This window comes from Corvus moneduloides, chromosome 21 (assembly GCF_009650955.1).
Source record: "Corvus moneduloides isolate bCorMon1 chromosome 21, bCorMon1.pri, whole genome shotgun sequence".
Classification (NCBI taxonomy): Eukaryota; Metazoa; Chordata; class Aves; order Passeriformes; family Corvidae; genus Corvus; species Corvus moneduloides.
The window spans coordinates 6,024,006-6,041,676 of NC_045496.1; the positions used below are offsets into that span (position 1 = coordinate 6,024,006).

The following is a 17,671-nucleotide window of genomic DNA, read 5'->3' on the forward strand; positions in this document are numbered from 1 at the left end:
GAGCTTGCGAGGACAGGCACAGGATGCTCTGTCCCTCTGCCAGTCCCAGCCTGTGTGCAGCACATTTCACTGGCCTGTGCCTCAGTTTCCCTATGTCACAGTGGTGGGCCTCCTTCCTCTGCCTGCTTTGGGGGTGATGGGGCTGTGGGAAGGGCAGTCTCTCCCTCTCTTCCCCTGCTCTGGAGCCCACGGCCAGGGAGTGTTGGCAAGGGCTGTACCAGGGCAGTGGGGCCATGGCTGTGCTTGAGTGGGTGAACTGTGTGCAGTGTTAGGGGAAGGGCAGATCCATCTGTGACCCTGAGAGAGGATGCAGGGATGGAGGGATGTGGGGATATCAGGATAAAGAAGGGAAGGGATGCAGGGATGAAGAGGAGAAGGGATGGAGGGATGAAGGGATGAAGAGATGAAGAAGAAAAGGAATATAGGCATGAAGAAGAGCAGGGATGAAAGAATGGAGGGGTGAAGGGATGGAGGGATGTCGGATCTGGAATATAGGGATGATGGGATGCAGGGATGAAGAAAGACAGGGAGAGAGAGGGCGGTGGGGACGTGGGGATCAGATCCAGTTCGGACAGACCCTGGGCTCCCCACCGAGAGCGGCGCCGGGAGGTGGCAGCAGCGGCCGAGCGCGGGGCCCGGTGCGGGGGCGGTGCCGCGGGGGTGTCCCCGAGGGACGGGGGGGCCGTGGGCTCGGCGGGCATCCCCGCTGCTCTGCGGCCCTTGCTCCGCCCTAACTCTCTGTCGGGCCGCCGGGCCGTGCTGGAGGGCTCCGGCGGAGGGGAGAGGGGCTGCCCCTCGTTCAGCCTTCCCGGGGGGTTGCACATGGGTGGAGTCCCGGCACGGACACTGGTGGGTCCGGCTGTGCTGGGCTTTTGGGCTCCTGCCCCTGTCCGCAGCTCCTCCATGGCTGGGAATTCCCGGCTGCGCTGGCGCTGAGCGCTTCCCGAAATACTTGTCCGAGCTGGGGCTGTAAACAGCATATTTTTCTCCTTGCAACGACTGCCGGGTCCTGTGAGTCGCCCCCCGTCTCTGTTGCTTCTTGCAGGTGTTCCTGGATTGTTCACTTCCTGGCCCTTCCGCTGCACCCTGATGGAGCCCTCCGCCCTCTCCCCGGGGGGACACAGGGAACCAGCAAGAGCAGCCGCCTAGGGCACCCCTCACCCTGATGCGGGTGGGCACAGGTTTGGCCATGTGTGGCATCCACCCGTCCCTCACCAGGGCTCTGGAGCCACCAGAGTGAGAGGTGCCCGGCATTACTGGTGAGGAGTTACTGCTCTGCAGGGCGTGACCACCTCCAGGCCCGCGCTTGCTCTGGGAGCTGAGCTGTATTTTATGGATTGGGTGGAAAACCAGAAGGCTTGGTCAAATGTCCCACAGGCCCCTGTCCGTGGTTCGGACACGTCACAGATGCAGCTGTGGGGCTGCAAATGGTCATCCATGGAGGACAGCCTGGGTGGGACACGGCTCAGTGGGGTGGGCTGCCTTGGTGAGGACGACAGCCATGAGCCCACTCAGCCACCACTCACAGTACAAGCCCCCCACAGCCACATCTCTGGCCATGATCCCCTTTTCCATGATCACCCCTGGCGATGATACCCCGGCAACCAGCGCCCCTGGCCATGTTTCCCCAAACCATGAACCCCGCCATCCCACTGCCCACCCACCCACGCCGTGCAGGCACCGTGGGGACCCAACGGCGTGCTGGCCAGGGGTACATGGGGATGCCCAGGAGCATCCTCGGTGAGGGGGTCTCGCTCCCTAGCCGTCGGCTGTGCGGGGCTCTGCACCGATATCGACTCTATTTAAGGAAACCGGACCCAAACACGCCCCCGGGGCTTGCGGCGGCGGCGGGGCCGGGCCGGGGGCGGGGGGTGCGCTGATCGCGGCGGGTCCCAGCCCGCCCTTTCCCCGCCCGCCGCCTCCGCCATGGGCGCTGCGGGGCCGCTCTGCACCCTCCTTCTGCTGCTGGGCATCGGTACCGGCACCGGCACCGGCACCGGCACCGGGCCAGCCCCACCGCGCCTGGTACTCGCCCTCCTGGCCCGGAACGCGCAGCACTCACTGCCGCACTGCCTGGGAGCCCTGGAGCGCTTGGACTATCCCGCGGGCAGCATTGCCCTGTGGTGAGGGAGCGGGACCCCCGGTGGTAGCCGGGACGCCGGGGGGGAGCGGGCACCCCGCGGTACGGAGAGTAGCAGGGATCCTAGGAGAGGAGAGGGCTGTAGGGGAATGGGTATCTCGGGGGGAGCCGGGATGCTGGAGTCACAGGGACCACAGGGATAACGGGCAGCCCCGGGAGAATGGGGATAGTGGGGGGGAAGGAGGGTCCTGGTTAATAAGGGAGACTGTGAGGGGAATGGAGAGCCGAGGATAGCAGGGACCCAAAGGACAATGCGGGGGGGAACTAGAGAGAGTGGGGGAACTGGGGACTCGGGGTGATCTTGGAGCAACAGAGGCCTGGGTGGACAGAACGGAGATTCGAAGGAATGGGGGCCTGCGGGGGAATGGGGATCCTTAAGGGACAGGGACCTTCGGGAAGAGCAGGGACCCCCTGGTAGCAGCGCCCCCAGCCCCAAAATGTTAGGGGTGGCTCTGCCCCGCGTGTGGGACCCAGCAGGAAACCGGGAAGGGCTCGGGCTGCGCCGCGGCAAAGGGGAAGGACCCCCACCTTTCCCCTGAGGAAGCTGTGGGGCTGATGAGGGAGGGGAGCCCTGGGCACAAGGGGATTCTGCATCATCAGGGACAGACGCTGCCTTCCCCCTCCCTGCAGGGTTCACACTCAGCCCCCCTTTCCCAAAGACCCCCCCCAAGCCCTCTTTACCGTGCTGGGGGTTGGCTGGAAGAGCAGTCTCCTGTCTCCTCTTCGTCGCGCCACTTCTGCCTCTCGCCCGAGCTTGTCGGAAACTTTTCTGCAGCTGCTTTTCGGGGGAGCTGAGGCGGAGGCTGGCAGAGGGATCCTGGCAGGGCTGGGGCGGGGACTTCACCCGCCGCACCCCCGGGAACCCCCGGCTGCAGGACCCTGCGGGGTGTTTTAAGCCCGTGGAGCTGGGGGGACACAGATCCTGCCTTGTCCCCTGAATCACGTCAAATCCCCATGGCTCCAGTGCCTGAGGGATGTCCCGGGGCTCTTTGACAGGTCGAGGGTGCCGAAGAGTGTGGGGACTTGGGGTTTGGTCAGCCCCGTCTGTGCTAGAGTCCCTGTGAACATTGCTGTGAGGATGGGTGGGAGAGTTGGGAATGGTGATGGTGCCTGGCAAATGGAATGTTCAGGAAGGGGGATTTTTTGCTGCCTGTTGAGTCCTTTCCTCTCACTGCTGGAACAGTGGGATGCACAGGGGTGCTGTGGGGTGCAGGGGGACAAAGTGGCTGTGCTGCAGTGCTTATGGTGGGCAGTCACAAGGCTGGGGTGAGGAGAGCGTGTCCAGGGCTGCCACTGGGCTGCAGGGATGAGGGGTGGGAGCTGTGGAACAGCCTGGCTGGTGGTGGCACCAGGAAAGAAATTACCCGTTGGCATTCCCCCTCCTGCCTGTGCAGCCTTGGTTCCTTACCAAATTACATGTTACATTCCCAAGCAAGTCTGTCACTGGCTCAGTCTTTTGGCCCCGTGAGCATTTCTAGTGCAGGGTGAGGTCCTGGTTGTCCCTTGAGGAGGACCCCCAGAGGATAATGTCCCCTCACCCCAGGTGCGCAACAGACCACAACTTGGACAACACGACCGCTATGCTGCAGGAGTGGTTGGGGGCCGTGGGGAAGGACTATCACTCGGTGGCCTGGAAGGTGCAAGAGGAGCCCAGGTGAGGCTGGGTGAGTGCTGGTGGGGGGCAGGTGTGGGCTGTGAGGGGCTCCTGGAGCAGCATCAACTCTCCCTGGCCGGGGACCACGAGGAGGCGAAGCAGAGAGGGGCTGACTCAGCCTGCCAGCACAAACAGCCTGCACTGAGTTTGTGTGTTCCCAGCGAGCAAGGTTAACCCCTGCCTTCCCCTGCCCAGCTCCTACCCTGACGAGCTTGGTCCCAAGCACTGGAGTGACAAACGCTATGAAAACTTGATGAAGTTGAAGCAGGAAGCTCTCACCTATGCCCGGGAGCAGCAGGCAGACTACATCCTGGTAAGGGGCATGGGGCACTGGTGGGGTGGGGCTGAGGTGGGCTTCTCCATGTCTCCAGAACCTGTGCCGTCTTCGCAGTTCATGGACACTGACAGCATACTGACCAACAACCAGACCCTCAAGTTTCTCATGGCGCAGAACAAGTCAGTGGTGGCCCCCATGCTGGACTCGCAGACCTTCTACTCCAACTTCTGGTGTGGCATCACACCCCAGGTATGTCCCCAGAAAGCCCTGGAGAATGAGACACCCCCATGGTGGAGGAGCCTTCCACCATGGGGGCATTGTGCCGGTGTGCCACAGGGATACTATCGCCGGACAGCTGACTACTTCCCCACCAAGAACCGGCAGCGGGTGGGCTGCTTCCGTGTCCCCATGGTCTATGCCACCTTCCTGATCGACCTGCGGAAGGAGGAGACCTCAAAACTGGCTTTCTATCCGCCCCATCCCAACTACACCTGGGCCTTCGATGACATCATTGTCTTTGCCTACTCCTGCCAGGAGGCTGGTGAGGGTGATGGGGGTTTTGAGGGGTGCAGGGGCTTGAGGGGGCTGTGCTGCTCACCTGTCTCACCCGGCAGGTGCGGAGGTCTATGTGTGCAACCAGCACCACTTTGGTTACATCAATGTTCCCGTGAAGGCCCACCAGACGCTGGAGGATGATCATGCCAACTTTGTGCATCTCACACTGGAGGCCATGGGTGAGTGCCCATAGGTGGAAAGGTCCTGGAGGCTTCCAGGTCCTGATAGGGCTGTCAGCCCCAGTTCCCAGCCAGGGGAATCTGAAGGGTGTCTCCTCTCTCCACAGTGGATGGTCCCCCCATGCAGCGCTCCAGGCACATTTCCCTCCTGCCCAGGCCGCTCACAAAAATGGGCTTTGATGAAGTAAGTGCCCAATGGAGTTGCTCGTGTCCCCCTGTCCATCCCTCTGGTTGCATCCATCCATAGCAAAGGCCAAGCCCCTGTCCCCATCCTGCAGTAGCCAGGCAGGCTATGTGTCCGCCATGAAAACATGCCCCATTGTTGGGGCTCTCCCCTTCCTCCCCAGATCTTCCTGATCAACCTGGTGCGGAGGCCAGACCGGCGGCAGCGAATGCTGGCATCCCTGCAGGAGCTGGAGATTGTTCCACGGGTTGTGGATGCTGTGGATGGCAGGTGACCATAGGGGGACCACTCAGCCAGTCCCCTGGTGTTACTCTGGGGAGGGGATGGGGAGTGGCTGAGGGGACACCTCACTGATACAGCCCCTCACCTTGCAGCACCCTCAACAGCAGTGACATCAAGGTGCTGGGTGTGGACCTGCTACCTGGGTACTATGATCCCTTCTCCGGTCGCACACTTACCAAGGGCGAGGTTGGCTGCTTCCTCAGCCACTACAATATCTGGAAGGAGGTATGGGGCCACAGCGGCCATGGGGTTCCTAAGGGCCACCAGCAGTGGGCAGGGACCCTGTGAGCATCACAGATGTCTGGAGGACCTGGGGAGAGGGGTGTCCTGCAGCATCAGTGGTCCCAATATGGCCCAGCATTGTGCTGGGATAGGCTTGCACCTCTGTCCCCTCCCCCAGATTGTGTCCCGGGGGCTGGAGCAGTCAGTGGTCTTCGAGGATGATGTGCGCTTCGAGGCTGCCTTCCCAGCACGGCTGCAGCGGCTGATGAAGGAGCTGGAGCAGGCACAGCAGGACTGGGACCTCATGTAGGTGCTGGGGCCAGGGGGATGTGGGGCGGGGGTCGCCAGGGCTGGCTCTCATGGTTCCCTGGCCACCCCACAGCTACCTGGGGAGGAAACAGGTGAATGACGAGGACGAGGCACCTGTGAAGGGCGTGCGGAACCTGGTGGTGGCCGGGTACTCGTACTGGACACTGGCCTACGCCATCTCCTACCATGGGGCACAGAAGCTGCTGGCCACCAAACCCCTCTCCAAAATGCTGCCGGTGGATGAGTATCTGCCCATCATGTATGACAAGCACCCCAAGTAAGGAGCAGGTTGTGCAGGAGGGTGCTGGCCTGGCCATGCCAGTGTGGGACTATGTGTTTCTTCTCCACCGTCACCACCTCACCCAGTCCCCCTCCTTGCAGGCATTACTCATGCTGGAGGAAAACATCTGTAGCATGAGCTCATTCCCAGCCGGCTGCTGCCTGGCCACTGGCGGCTGGAAAATGGCCCTCTGCCAGCATGGGGTGGGGGAACAGGAACGGAGCTGGGGCTTGATGTGGGCCCTGCACAAGGTCTTGGCCTCATGGCAAGGGGTGGGGAGCAGCCCCCTGTACCCTGGTGCTGGGGGCCTGTGTGGTTCTCCGCCCCTGGTTGGGGGTCTCAGTCCCAATTTGGAGCATTTTCATGCCCTTCTGGGGGGGGGGGGGGGGGGGAGGGTCAGCGGTAAGGCTTTGTCTGGGGAGAGGGAGGCAGTTTAGGGGGTAATGAACACCAGTGGGAGGGTGTCATGGGAGAGAAGGGATTGGGAAACCCAGTGAGCGGGATGGAGAAACACGGGGATCAGGCATGTAAAAGGCAGGCTGGAGGTGGACGGAGGGGCAGATTAGTGCTCTGGATGTGCACCAGGAACAGCTGGAAGTCCCCTGCTTGCAGGCATAACAGCACCAGACAACCCTGGCCTGGATGCTGTGCCAGAGACCCATTCCGTGCCAGAGCCAGCCCCAGCTGGTGAAGAGTGACAGGTCCTGTCCTCTCTGTAATCCTTCCACAGTCCCTCCCCGGCTCCATGCCTGGTACCCCACATCCCTCCCTATCCCCTGCCCTGCATGGAGCCTTCCCCGGGTGGTTGATATGGTTTCCCCAGTGCTTTTTCTCCTCTGTGCCATGCTCTGTAAGCCAGTTTCTCTTCTCGGGTCTGCTCCACTTTCCCCAGCGAGGATTACAAGCGGCACTTCACCCCACGGAACTTGCTGGTGTTCTCGGCTCACCCCCTCCTGGTTTATCCCACTCACTATGCTGGGGACAGCAACTGGCTGAGTGACACCGAGACCTCCACCATCTGGGATGACGATGCCAAGACGACTGACTGGGTTGGCTCACAGAAGACTCAGAGGGACTCACGGGGGAGTGCTGGCCACCTCCGCTCCACGGCCCGCGACGAGCTCTGATGGTGAGCAAGGCTGTGAGACCCAGGCACAGGGGACAGAGCAGCTGGGGAGCGTCTCCCTGCAAGTGCTGTGTTCAGATGTGTTCCATATGCCTAGTTTATTTTTGTCATGGGGCAGCAACTCTCCCTGTCAGACTCAAAGCATGTCTCTTCCAGGTGAGGAAAGAGGTGGGGACACAGATGTCCCATGTGGGGCTGCACTGGGCTGAAGGGGACCAGGGGACAGGGCCCTCTATCTCCCTGAGTCCATGCTGCTCCCCAGCCCCTCAAGTGAGGGAGAACGCTCCTTTGCCAGCTGCAAAAGTCTCCTCAGTGTGGAAAGAGCTGGGGCATCTCCCAGGGGAACGTTTCAGCCCAACACTGCTTGCTCCTCTCAGAAGTGGATCTCGTTGGGGCTGTGCATCTGTGGGGTGGCCATGCAGGCAGGCAGGCAGGCAACCCACACTGGCTCAGCCCCAGGGTAGCATGGCCATAGTTAATGCCAGGTCAGACTTTTTCTGCCTGAGGCTGCTTGTCCTGCCAGCAGAACTGCCCTGGGAGCTGCCAGACTGGGGGAGGCTGGAAAACACATCAGGGCTGCTCCTGCCGTGGCCACTAATGTCTGTGTCCATGCCTCCTAGGGATGAGGGATTGTGATCCAGCTGGGAGCACCGTGAGCAAGGACCTGATACTGTTCCCACTCAAGAGATGCAGCTGCCCTGGACAGAGCCCCCCACGGTTCTTTGAATCTGCATGCGACAAATCCACCCAAGGCAGGATTTGCCCCAGGAAAGCCTTTCCCTGCCAAGTAGAGAGACCAGAGGAGCACTGTGCTCTGTCTCTACTGAGGACACATCTCCAGGACAGTCCCAAGTGATGCCAACTCTGCCGTCACCCACCAGCCTGGCCTTTGGGGAGTGGACTTTGGGCTGACACCCGTGGTGGCTTCCTGCCACTGACTGGGCTTGTCCCTCGTACCATGGTGGAAGCCCGGGGAGGATTAAAGCAGACTGTTTGAGCTGATGTGCTGGGTGCTGACATTGCCCCAAGTCCCCAGGGCATTACCCCACTGGGGTCACCTCGGTGCTGCAGGGGCGAGGGTCTGGCAGTTCCCCCAGCTGGGAACTTTGGGAATGAAATCTGTAAGGGGAAAAGAGAGGGAAGGAGAGAGGTGGGGTGGGAAGGAAGACTGAAGCTCACCCTTGGGGTCTGGGTGGGAAAGGTGGGTGGCATCTCCACGGAGCTCAGCTCTCCCCTGGGAATGGAGGTGATGGAACAGCAGGTGGAGGCCTTGGTATCAGACTCCCACAGTGACATGTCTGAAACTACCAAGTAATTCAGGAAAGCATCATTTGGGGCAGGTTGAACAGCTACAGCAGGGACCTCCTGAAGGAAAACAACCAGCTCCGGATCACATAGGACCTGAAAATCCAAGTGGATCTACTGGAAAACAGGGAGGAGATGGCCAAGTGCCTGTTCTGCAAGTACAGGGTCCCAGCCAGTACAGACATGAGTAAGAAAGGGATGACAGGTTGGGGACACTTTTGCTTCCCAGCTTTTCCCCTGGTCCCAGCCAGCCTCAATGCTCTGGGAGGAGCTCTGGAGCTGGGGATGGAGCAGAAGGTCTGGTGCCAGCTGGAGCAGAGGATGGAAGCAGCAGTAACCATACGTCACCCAGCAAGTGTCCCAGTGCTTGTTCCAGTGCCCACTGGGATGCGGGAGAGGAGCTACCTTTGCTGGGTGTCTCAGTACTTGTGGGATACAGAGCTGGGCAGGACATGCTGGCACAGTCCAGGACTCTGGGACACAGCAGTGGTGAGGACACACTGCCTCGGTCAGCCCTCTCCACCATGAGACCTGAAATGGGTCTGCGAGAGGCCAGAACTCACGCAGCTGTTGGAAATTCCATGGTTTTGGCCAAAACCACTGAACTCAGAAACACTGTGAGGCCAGCCCTGAAACTTGCTGCAGCTCAGTGAGAGCAGCATGCTATGAGATTCCAGGCTCTTCGTGCTTGCCAGTTTCTCAACAAAGTTGAAGTGCCTTTGGACTCTACAGAAATAACTTCTATTGCTTCCCCCTTCTCACTAGAAGCCTCCCTCCAGACTGTGCTGGTTGAACAGGGATGGGAAAATGGATTTGAGCTGCAGTGCCAAGGACAACCCAAGCTCAGTAGGCGGCGCATGGAAGAGAGACAGAAGCAGGGCAGAGTCAGGATGAGGGTCAATTTAATTTCTGTGCCAAACTGAGGTATGGAGCCTCTGCAGGGATGCGAGTGAGACACGAGCTGCCTGGATTGGTGTGGGGATGGAAGGAGGCCAGGCTGCCCAGCTGGGCCAGCTCTGCTCCATACCACAGTCACTCCAGAGAGCCCGCAGCACCCTGTCCATCAGCCACAGGGGTCCCCAGGGGTTTTGTGCCAGCCCCTGTCCCCTGACTCTGCAGGCACTCGGCTCTGTATGTGCTCCAGCAGGCAGGTCACTGCCTGGGCCAGGATCTGCTCCAGCTTCTCCCGCTCCCCAGCACTGAACAGAGACAGGACATAGTTGGGCACTGTCACATCACCCTCTGGCCGCCCAATGCCAATTCTGAGCCGGGTCATCTCCTGGAGAGAAAGGAAGAGAGCTGGGGAGCTTCCCCTCAAAGTGTTCAGAGAGAGCTAGGCAAGGTGACAGTGCCGAGAGTGGGGCCGGGCAGCAAGGGAGCAGCTCTTCATGTTTTCCAGGTGGTTTTCAGTGCTTGCTCCAAGAAACATGATTTTGGAAGAGGCTTTTTCTGGGCTGTGCTGAGGTCCCAGGCTCCTGCCAGACCTGGCAGAGCCCCTCAAGCTAATTGTTTCCATGTCCTCCACGGCGGCCAAACCCTCTGAGAAGAAGGGGAAGGAGAAAAGGGGGGGGGGGGAAGGGAGCTGGGGCTTGTCTTATGGAAGTTAGAAAAATGGGGGGGACAACTATGCATTGAAGGGGGCACATGATTGATCCCCTTCCAATGAGGCCCACTCACGTTGGAGTGCAAAGCATTGATGCAGGATTGGACCCCGTTGTGTCCCCTTGGGAGAGAAAGAGAAAATCCACAGTTAGTCTGTAAGAGACACCGCCCCCCCCCCCCCCCCGCCCCCGCCCAGTATAGCCCTGGGGTCTTCTGCTGCAGGAATGTGGTCCCAGCCAGGGGCTGCAATCCCCATGTCCTGGTACTGCAGGAACATCCAGCCCTGGGGGCTCAGAGCAGTTGGCTGGGGGTTTGAGGGAAGCAGGGCTGGGACAGCACATTCTGTGCATGTCAGCTCTTGCCGAAGCTGGTGCATGTGTGACTGAGCACTGCGGCCCAGTGCCATACCTGCCCCGTCCCGCAGTGGAAGCTTTCCTAGGTTAAATGTCTGCAGCCTGCCCCAGGAGCTGGCGCTGGGCAGGCACAGTGGAGGCAGAGTGCTATAAAAAGCCCATGTGGTGCTGTCAATGGCCTGAATCCAGCCCACAGCTGCTTCCAGGAGGCTCCCTGCCCTCCCTGCCAGGGCAGGAACTGGGAGGCTGCCCAAACAGCCAGCTGTTGCCTCTGCAATGGATTGAGCCCAGGACAAGAGCTGAAAACATTGCAAGGCTGGTGGGATGGGGCCAAGAACAACTCATGAGCCTGTTAGGGCATGTTAAAGCCTCAAACCAGCTCACGAAATCAGAGAGCTGGGGCTACCCCATACCTTGCGCTGCCTCCCAGCTTGATTGCCACCTTGCCCAGGGCCTTGTCCAGGTCGTCGTGAACCAGGTAAATGTCTTCTGGGCCAAGGTTGTAAATCTCAGCTTTGGAAACAGAAATACAACCCAAGAAATGAGAGGGAGACAGACTCACCAGGCCCTGATCCTGCAGAGCTGTGGAGGGCACGGGGACAGCAGGGCTGTCACAGGGGTCTGGTGGCACTAGAAGCTTTGAGGCTGACCCAACTGCTCACCAGCACTGGCGACGCTGAGCCCATTGAGGTTCATGAACCTCCGTGGCTTGAGCAGCACCAGCTCTAGGCCGTGGGCCGTGCCCAGGGTCACATCAGCGCAGCACCGCTTGTCCGTTCGCCAGCCCTCGGCCACCGCCAGCTGCCGGGCCAGCCGGTCCAGCACCTCCATGCCCACGCTGTGCCGTGTGCCCCACAGCCCGTAGTTGCCCAGGCCGGCCACCTGCGTGACAGGTGTCAACAGGGCTCTGATGGGCCACCATGAGGCCCCTGAGCCCTGCACGGGCCTGATCCCCCCCAGCATGTCTCAGACCTGCTCCCTCCATCCTCCCCGCAGCTGGCTGAGTCGTCACAGCCTCAATCCCCACAGCATTCCCTTCAGTCTCTGTTCCCTCGGTGCCTCCCTCACAGCCCTGATCGCCCGTGTGCTCGTCCCTGACCTGATTTCCCCCGGCACTCCCCTCACAGTCCTGATCCACCCTGTTCTCCTCACAGCCCCGTTCCCCCGATTCCCCCGCTCCCCTCACAGTCCAGCTCCCTGGGCTCCCCTCACAGCCCCCACTGCCCCCCGTTCCCCTCACGGCCTCGCTGCCCCCCCTGCCCCCCCCCCCGCCCTCACCATGGCGCGCGGCCCCGCCCGCCCCACGAGCGCTCGCGCGCGCCCCGCCAGCTCGGCCGCCGGCATCTCCTTCCTTGCCCGCGTGACGTCACGCCCGCGCGCCGCCAACGCCCCTCCGCGTCGCCTCGACCCCTGCCGCCATCTTGGTTACGGGCAAGGCCGCCATCTTTCTTGCGGGAGGCGGGGCGGTGTCGCTGTGGCGGTGTCGGGGGCGGTGTCGCTGTGGCGGTGTCGGGGGCAGTGTCGGGGGCGGTGTCGCTGTGGCGGTGCCGGGGGCGATGTCGGTGTCGCGGTGTCACTGTCACGGTTGATAATGTCGCCACTGTTGATAATGTCCCGCGGGCCGGCTGGGCCTAGGGGTGGTCGTGGTGGAGACAGTGAGGCGTTACTGGTGAGCCCGGGCGTTACTGGGGGCCGCGGCTTGCGAACCCCCTCGAGCCGGGAGAGGCTCTGTAGAGGGTCCCCGAGGGACTTGCAGGAGCAGTGAATGCCCCGGACTGTGTGTGTTTTTGTGTGTTTGTGCCTGCCCTTGGGATACGCGTTCATGGGGGAACACATCACTCCTCACACTCCCCCAAGCCATCTTTCAGCCCTGGGTGGGTCCTGGCCCTGCCAGGAGGGCAGAGCTTTCTTCCAGGGCATTGTGACGGTTCACCCAGCCCAGTAACACATCACTGTGAAATTGCTTATCTTCCAAGTCCTTCCACACTACCTGCAGTCGGGAATCCAAGTAAAGACCTCAACTGTTTATTTCTTAAAAGATTTATTTTAAAATTAGAAATGCGTAATATTTTTGGAAGAGGCAGAATTTTTGCCTCTGTCTTTGGCCAGCTCCTGGGCAGCCTTTGGGTGGTGTCTAAAATCCCTAAAGCTCAGGGCCTGGAGCTGGAATGGCCCCAAGCACTGTCAGCTCATTTCCGTACAGGGAAAAGCAGAGCATTGCAAGCTTTGCGAAGTACCGTATGCAGGTTGTTCCTAGAGAGTGAATGACTCTGCTTCCTCTGACCTATTATTCCATAAAAGCACAGAGGATATCAAAATCTGGGCAAAAGCCAGGCTGCACATCCCATACTTGGCAGTCTGGAGCACTAATCTTCTCTAACTTGTCCCCAGGTCCCCCATTGTGACACTCCCCAGAAGCTGAACGGGTGCTGGCCCAGCCAAAGCCTGCAAGGTCTGACCAGCAGAAGGATGTACAAGAGGCTCCACAGCTCATAGCACCAACTCTGCTGTAGAAACCATCACTGAATAAAAGGCATTTTCAAAACCATTAGCAGCACTGTGGGCTTCCCTGGAGGTAGGATGAAATTCTTCATGGCTGGTAAAAAAAAGCAAGAAGACTTTTGTTGTTGTTTTCCTGGTTTGCTACAGGGAAATCCTTTAACCCTTAGGGGAAAGATGGATGAAGGGGTGGTAGGGGAGCCTGGCTCATGGCAGATCAGGTATTGCCCTCTCCCACATTACCCCTCTCACTTGATGTCGAAACTGGTCCCTACCAGCACCTATTCACAGTGAAAGGAAGCTGGATGTGGGTGGTTCTAAAACTTCCTTGAAAAGAAAACTTTGTTGCCATGTTGAGGTGTTCACAGGAATCAGCACCAGTACTCACATTGTGCCAAGGAGCTGAGGCATAGCTACGCTTAAAAAGGTTTTTTTTAAAACTGTTAAAATGCTGTAAGGAAGAAATATTCTTCTGTGGGCTCAGAATCTTAATGGTATCAACAGCTGCCAGAAGGGGGGAGAGCTGCAGGTGGGTGCTGTTGACAGGGTGAGAACCTCCCTGACACTGCAGACCCTCTGAGCTTCTTCCCCATGTCATCACAGATGCATCAGGTGGTGGATCCACCCTTACCTGGCCAAGAGAACCAATAAAGTGCTTTAAATCACATCATTTGCACTTGGTCCCGCAGCTGCATTCTGCAGTGGCCTCCTTGGGGCTGGAGAGAGTTCACCAGGAGAGCACTTGTGCTGTGGAGAGCGACACACCATTCCCACTGCTCATCCCACCAGCCCTGGGTGCTTTCTAGTTCCGTATGGATCTGAGAGAGGCCCTTGCCAGCGACTAGAAGAAAAAACTGATGCGAGAGGCCACTGTTTTGCAGCCTGTTGATGAGAATAATTTCTCTTCTTCTGGGAAGTAGGGGATGCTGTCAGCCACTTCCTGGACAACACCCGGGCGTACTTCGAGGCCTTGCTGGACAAGCTCGCTGACTACACACTGCTTTACGTGGTGGTGCTTCAGTGGGAGGAAAGGCACAACAAAATCAATGAGATGTTCATTAATGATCCCAGATTTCCAGAAGCCACCTGCACAAGGAAAGGAGGAGAAAGTTTTACCTTCAGAGATCTCTGCAGTCCTTGCAATTCAAAGAGCTGCTTTGTGTGAAGCCAAAATACTCTGCTGAAGAGAGATCTGCTGGTTTTGTACAAGGAGAGGGTTGAACACATCATTTGTCACCTCTCCCCCAAACAGACTTGTTCTCCTGGAATGGGGGGGATTTAGCTTGTCTAGTCAGAATTTAAGCTCTGCTCCCTGTGCTAAGGGCAAAGCAAGGAGATCCAGGCAGGGATCAATATAGCTCAGTGCCGTTCTGGCAAGTGTGCTGTGCTGTCTGCCAGCCTCCAGCTGCAAATACACCTTGTCTCCAAAGAACTTTGCTAAATATGGCAACAGGTCTGCTGGCTCAGAAGCTGGTTCCCTTCGCCAGGAAACCTCAAGGGGATCGCAGTTCCAATCCCTCAAAACCCCCTTGTCCCTTTCTGGCTGCCTGGGAGGTGGCAGGTGGTGTGGGTGGCTTCCTAGAACAGGTGTGGCTACCTGTGCTGGGCTGTGGGGCTACAAGAAGAGCTCAGCTCCATGGACTCACTCTGAGGGTTTTCAAACATGGCCTTGGAGATGGCTGGCTCCAGGTCCTGCAGGCTGATCTCCTCCCTGTCCTTGCGAGCACGCCATAGAGCCAATGTCACGTTGTTGATCTGCTCCCCTCCTGCATTGCTGCACAAAAATGAGAGGCTTATCCAGTGTGTACCCAGGAAAATGGTGTCTCAGGTGGCACCTGACACCCACCAGCCTGCAGAGTGCAAGCCGGCAGCTCCCAGCTGCCTGGCCCAAAATAACTCCTGTAGAGACAGCCAAATAACATGCAGAGGAGGCTTTTTCACACTCTCCAGATCTGTCTGTTCACAGTGAGATAGCATCTCTTGGCATTTGTAGAGGATCAAGGCTTGGAGAAGGAAAGGCAAAACAAGTGTATGCCCTGAAGTAGGTGCAACCTCTGCCCAAACGAGCAGCCATGAGCCGGAAGGCCCCATGGAGAGGCCTCTCTCACCTGATGAAGATGAAGATGGCTTTGCGGTAGTTGGTCCCGTACACAACCCATGAGGGTCCCAGGAACGGGATGATCACATCAATCAGGCCTGGGTGCATCTTGTCCATCTCATCAAAGAGAAAGGCTGACCGTCCACAGTTGGTCAAGTTCCCTTGGATCCAGCGCTTCAGGCTTTCCTAGGAAAAACACCCACCAAGCTGTAAGGCATCGAGATGGCGAGGGAGGCTCAGGCACCCCAGAGTACAGGCTGAGGCAGGAGCTCAAGCAGAGCCAAAGGTGCCGAGAGCAGCGTGTCTCTGCAGAGCATCACCCACTTGGAGCTCAAACAGCCAGTGCTGGGGAGGCCCCTTTATTCTGGGTTTCACACAGTGGCTGTGTACCAGCTTTATTAGCCCATTGTAGGTCTTTTATTACAGATTTAAAGAAGGAAGCAGCACACTAAAGCTGGAGATTCAGACTCCTACAGTTCCCCACGTTCTTCTCATTCCCTGTTGTATCTACACAGTTCCCAGCTTCTTGCCAGCTCCTGTCTGGATGCAGAAACACGTGCCTGCACTGACCCAGAACAGCTCTGGCTCTTTATCATGGCTGAAGGTACTTCCCAGCCCACAAAAAAACCACTCACATTGCCTGGGGGCATGCATAACTCCTCACTGAAGCACTTCAGCCAGGAGGGGATTTACTTTTCCAAAAGCATTTCCTCTAAGGACACAACACAACAAATAACTCCTCCAAACACCCAGAAACTATAAGTCCAGGTGTGCTGAATCCCCACTCTGGTGAGAATCTGGCATTTTGTTTTCTCTCCTTTCTCAGCTTCAAGAGACAGAATGGCACCATGGAGAGTCTGGAACTGTTTGGGAGCTGTGTGCTCTGTGAGGAAGGGATTACAAGTCTAGTGATATGCAGGTTTTTACAGCCATCAGGCTGTTTAGAAAGCAATGGGAAAATTTTAGTGCCTTTCATCAAAGCCAAGCACTTTTGTTTGTGCATTCAAAGAGCTGTGTAAATATTTGAGAATGAGAACATGATCAGGGCAAGGACTGCTGTGGAGAGGATGAAAGTGATAACTGAGTATATCCCAGTTACTAGTGGATCTTTCAGCCATTGTATGGAGCCACTCACTCAGCTGTGTTTGTCTGAGAGGGTAAAACAAAGAGCTTTTATTCCTACTGCACTTCGGGAAACAGCTTGAATGCATATGTTCAAGACAGACATAGCCAAAAACCCCCAGCCAAGTGGCACTGCTGAGCGGTGGTCCTTACCTTGTACTGCTCTATCTGCTCAGCGTGGGGGAAATGCACTATGGGGGAGAAATGGTGAACATAGGGGCTCTGGAGCCCACGCTGGAAGAGGTAGCGGATGAGCATGGAGCTCACGTAGGTTTTGCCTGTTCCCGTCGAGCCATGGAAGGACATCACGAGGGGTTTCACTGGATTCGGGTTCTCCAGGAACTCTCTCACCCCCTTCATCACCTGCTGCCTCACCAGGGGCTGCCCCACCAGGTTGGTGGCCAAGTCAAACTCCAGACCTGAAACGAAGTGAAACCGGGACTTGGAGACCGCGGGTTGTCATCGCTCGTCCCGTCCCTGGGGTCCGCCCCGCTGGGCCCTGTCAGTCCCGGTTGCTGCACGGCCGGGAGACCCCGCTCCAGGGACGTCCCCGGGAAGGCTCTCCTGGAGCCGCGCTGGCTCCCGGGATCCCTTCGCCCGCTACCTCCCGGCCTCGGCGGCTGCGCGCCCCCCGCCCCGGGGGTCCCCCTGCACCCAGACCCCCTTCCCGGCCGGCCGCTCCCGCTGACCGCGCAGGTCGGGCCCGAAGCCACACTCGCAGTCCGCCGAGAAGCCGCAGCGCAGCGCCCACAGGTCCCAGGCGGCGGCGGGGCGGGCGGCGGCCGCCAGCAGCACCAACAGGAACCGGACCTGGCTCGGAGCCGCTGCAGGGGCCATAGCGGCCGCGGCTCCGGCACCGCCCACACTACAGCTCCCAGCGTGCCCCGCGCGGAGGCGGAGCCGGACGGGGCGGGGCCTGGTCCGTATCGCCCCGCCTCCCACCCGGGCAGGGTCCCTGTGCCCCCCTCACAGAGAAGAACCGTCTGAAATTCAGCAAGGGCAAATGCAGGGTCCTGCACACTTAGGGAGGAACAACCCCGAACGCTGGTACCGGTTGGGGGCTGACACGGAAAGCAGCTCTGCAGAGAAGGACTAGGGGTCCTGGTGGACAACAAGCTGTCTGAGCCAGCAGTGTGCCCTGAGGGCCAGCAAGGCCAGTGGAATCCTGGGGTGGAATAGGAAGAGCATTATCAGCCGGTCAGGGCGGTGATCCTGCATCTCTGCTCAGTCTTCCATATCTGGCTATCTATCTATCTATCTATCTATGTATATATACCTAAGGGGGGTGCCAAGAAGATGGACCAGGTTCTGGTCAGTGGTGCTGCAGACAAGAGGCAGTGGGTAGAAACTGATGTCCAGAAACTGTGTTCAGTTCCACCTGAACACCAGGCAAAACTTCTTTACTGTGCAGTGAGCATGCACTGGAACAGATTGTCCAGAGAGGGTGTGGAGTCCACAGGGAGGTGGGACCAGATGACCCACTG

At 58.8% G+C, this 17,671-nt stretch overlaps 3 protein-coding genes across 6 annotated transcripts; 1 reads left to right on the forward strand and 2 right to left on the reverse strand.

Annotated features, from left to right (window-relative positions):
* The first annotated feature begins 1,884 nt into the window (after nucleotides 1-1,884).
* Nucleotides 1,885-8,210, forward strand: CERCAM (cerebral endothelial cell adhesion molecule). Its single transcript, XM_032130488.1, has 13 exons — nucleotides 1,885-2,123; nucleotides 3,684-3,794; nucleotides 3,990-4,107; nucleotides 4,186-4,320; nucleotides 4,408-4,612; nucleotides 4,686-4,805; nucleotides 4,913-4,989; nucleotides 5,153-5,259; nucleotides 5,364-5,496; nucleotides 5,672-5,799; nucleotides 5,876-6,079; nucleotides 6,975-7,211; nucleotides 7,829-8,210. The coding sequence occupies exons 1-12, from the start codon at nucleotides 1,927-1,929 to the stop codon at nucleotides 7,207-7,209; spliced, it is 1,770 nt and encodes a 589-aa protein (XP_031986379.1). The 5' UTR covers nucleotides 1,885-1,926; the 3' UTR covers nucleotides 7,210-7,211; nucleotides 7,829-8,210.
* A 1,188-nt stretch (nucleotides 8,211-9,398) lies between these two features.
* PTRH1 (peptidyl-tRNA hydrolase 1 homolog) lies at nucleotides 9,399-11,900 on the reverse strand. Of its 3 annotated transcripts, none has more exons than XM_032130494.1 (5): nucleotides 11,825-11,900; nucleotides 11,131-11,350; nucleotides 10,882-10,981; nucleotides 10,191-10,236; nucleotides 9,399-9,792 (listed from the first exon to the last, which is right to left on the reverse strand). In XM_032130494.1, the coding sequence occupies exons 2-5, from the start codon at nucleotides 11,297-11,299 to the stop codon at nucleotides 9,577-9,579; spliced, it is 531 nt and encodes a 176-aa protein (XP_031986385.1). In that variant the 5' UTR covers nucleotides 11,300-11,350; nucleotides 11,825-11,900; the 3' UTR covers nucleotides 9,399-9,576. The 3 variants fall into 3 exon arrangements, with proteins under 3 accessions (XP_031986385.1, XP_031986384.1, XP_031986382.1); XM_032130493.1 differs by lacking the exon at nucleotides 11,825-11,900 and adding an exon at nucleotides 11,747-11,812; XM_032130491.1 differs by lacking the exon at nucleotides 11,825-11,900 and having other exon boundaries at nucleotides 11,131-11,603.
* Nucleotides 11,901-12,492: 592 nt separating this feature from the next.
* TOR2A (torsin family 2 member A) lies at nucleotides 12,493-17,071 on the reverse strand. Of its 2 annotated transcripts, XM_032130489.1 has the most exons (6): nucleotides 16,877-17,068; nucleotides 16,341-16,606; nucleotides 15,076-15,251; nucleotides 14,614-14,741; nucleotides 13,599-14,053; nucleotides 12,493-13,064 (listed from the first exon to the last, which is right to left on the reverse strand). In XM_032130489.1, the coding sequence occupies exons 1-5, from the start codon at nucleotides 17,022-17,024 to the stop codon at nucleotides 13,809-13,811; spliced, it is 963 nt and encodes a 320-aa protein (XP_031986380.1). In that variant the 5' UTR covers nucleotides 17,025-17,068; the 3' UTR covers nucleotides 12,493-13,064; nucleotides 13,599-13,808. The 2 variants fall into 2 exon arrangements, with proteins under 2 accessions (XP_031986380.1, XP_031986381.1); XM_032130490.1 differs by lacking the exon at nucleotides 12,493-13,064 and having other exon boundaries at nucleotides 13,927-14,053; nucleotides 14,565-14,741; nucleotides 16,877-17,071.
* Between the last annotated feature and the right edge of the window lie 600 nt (nucleotides 17,072-17,671).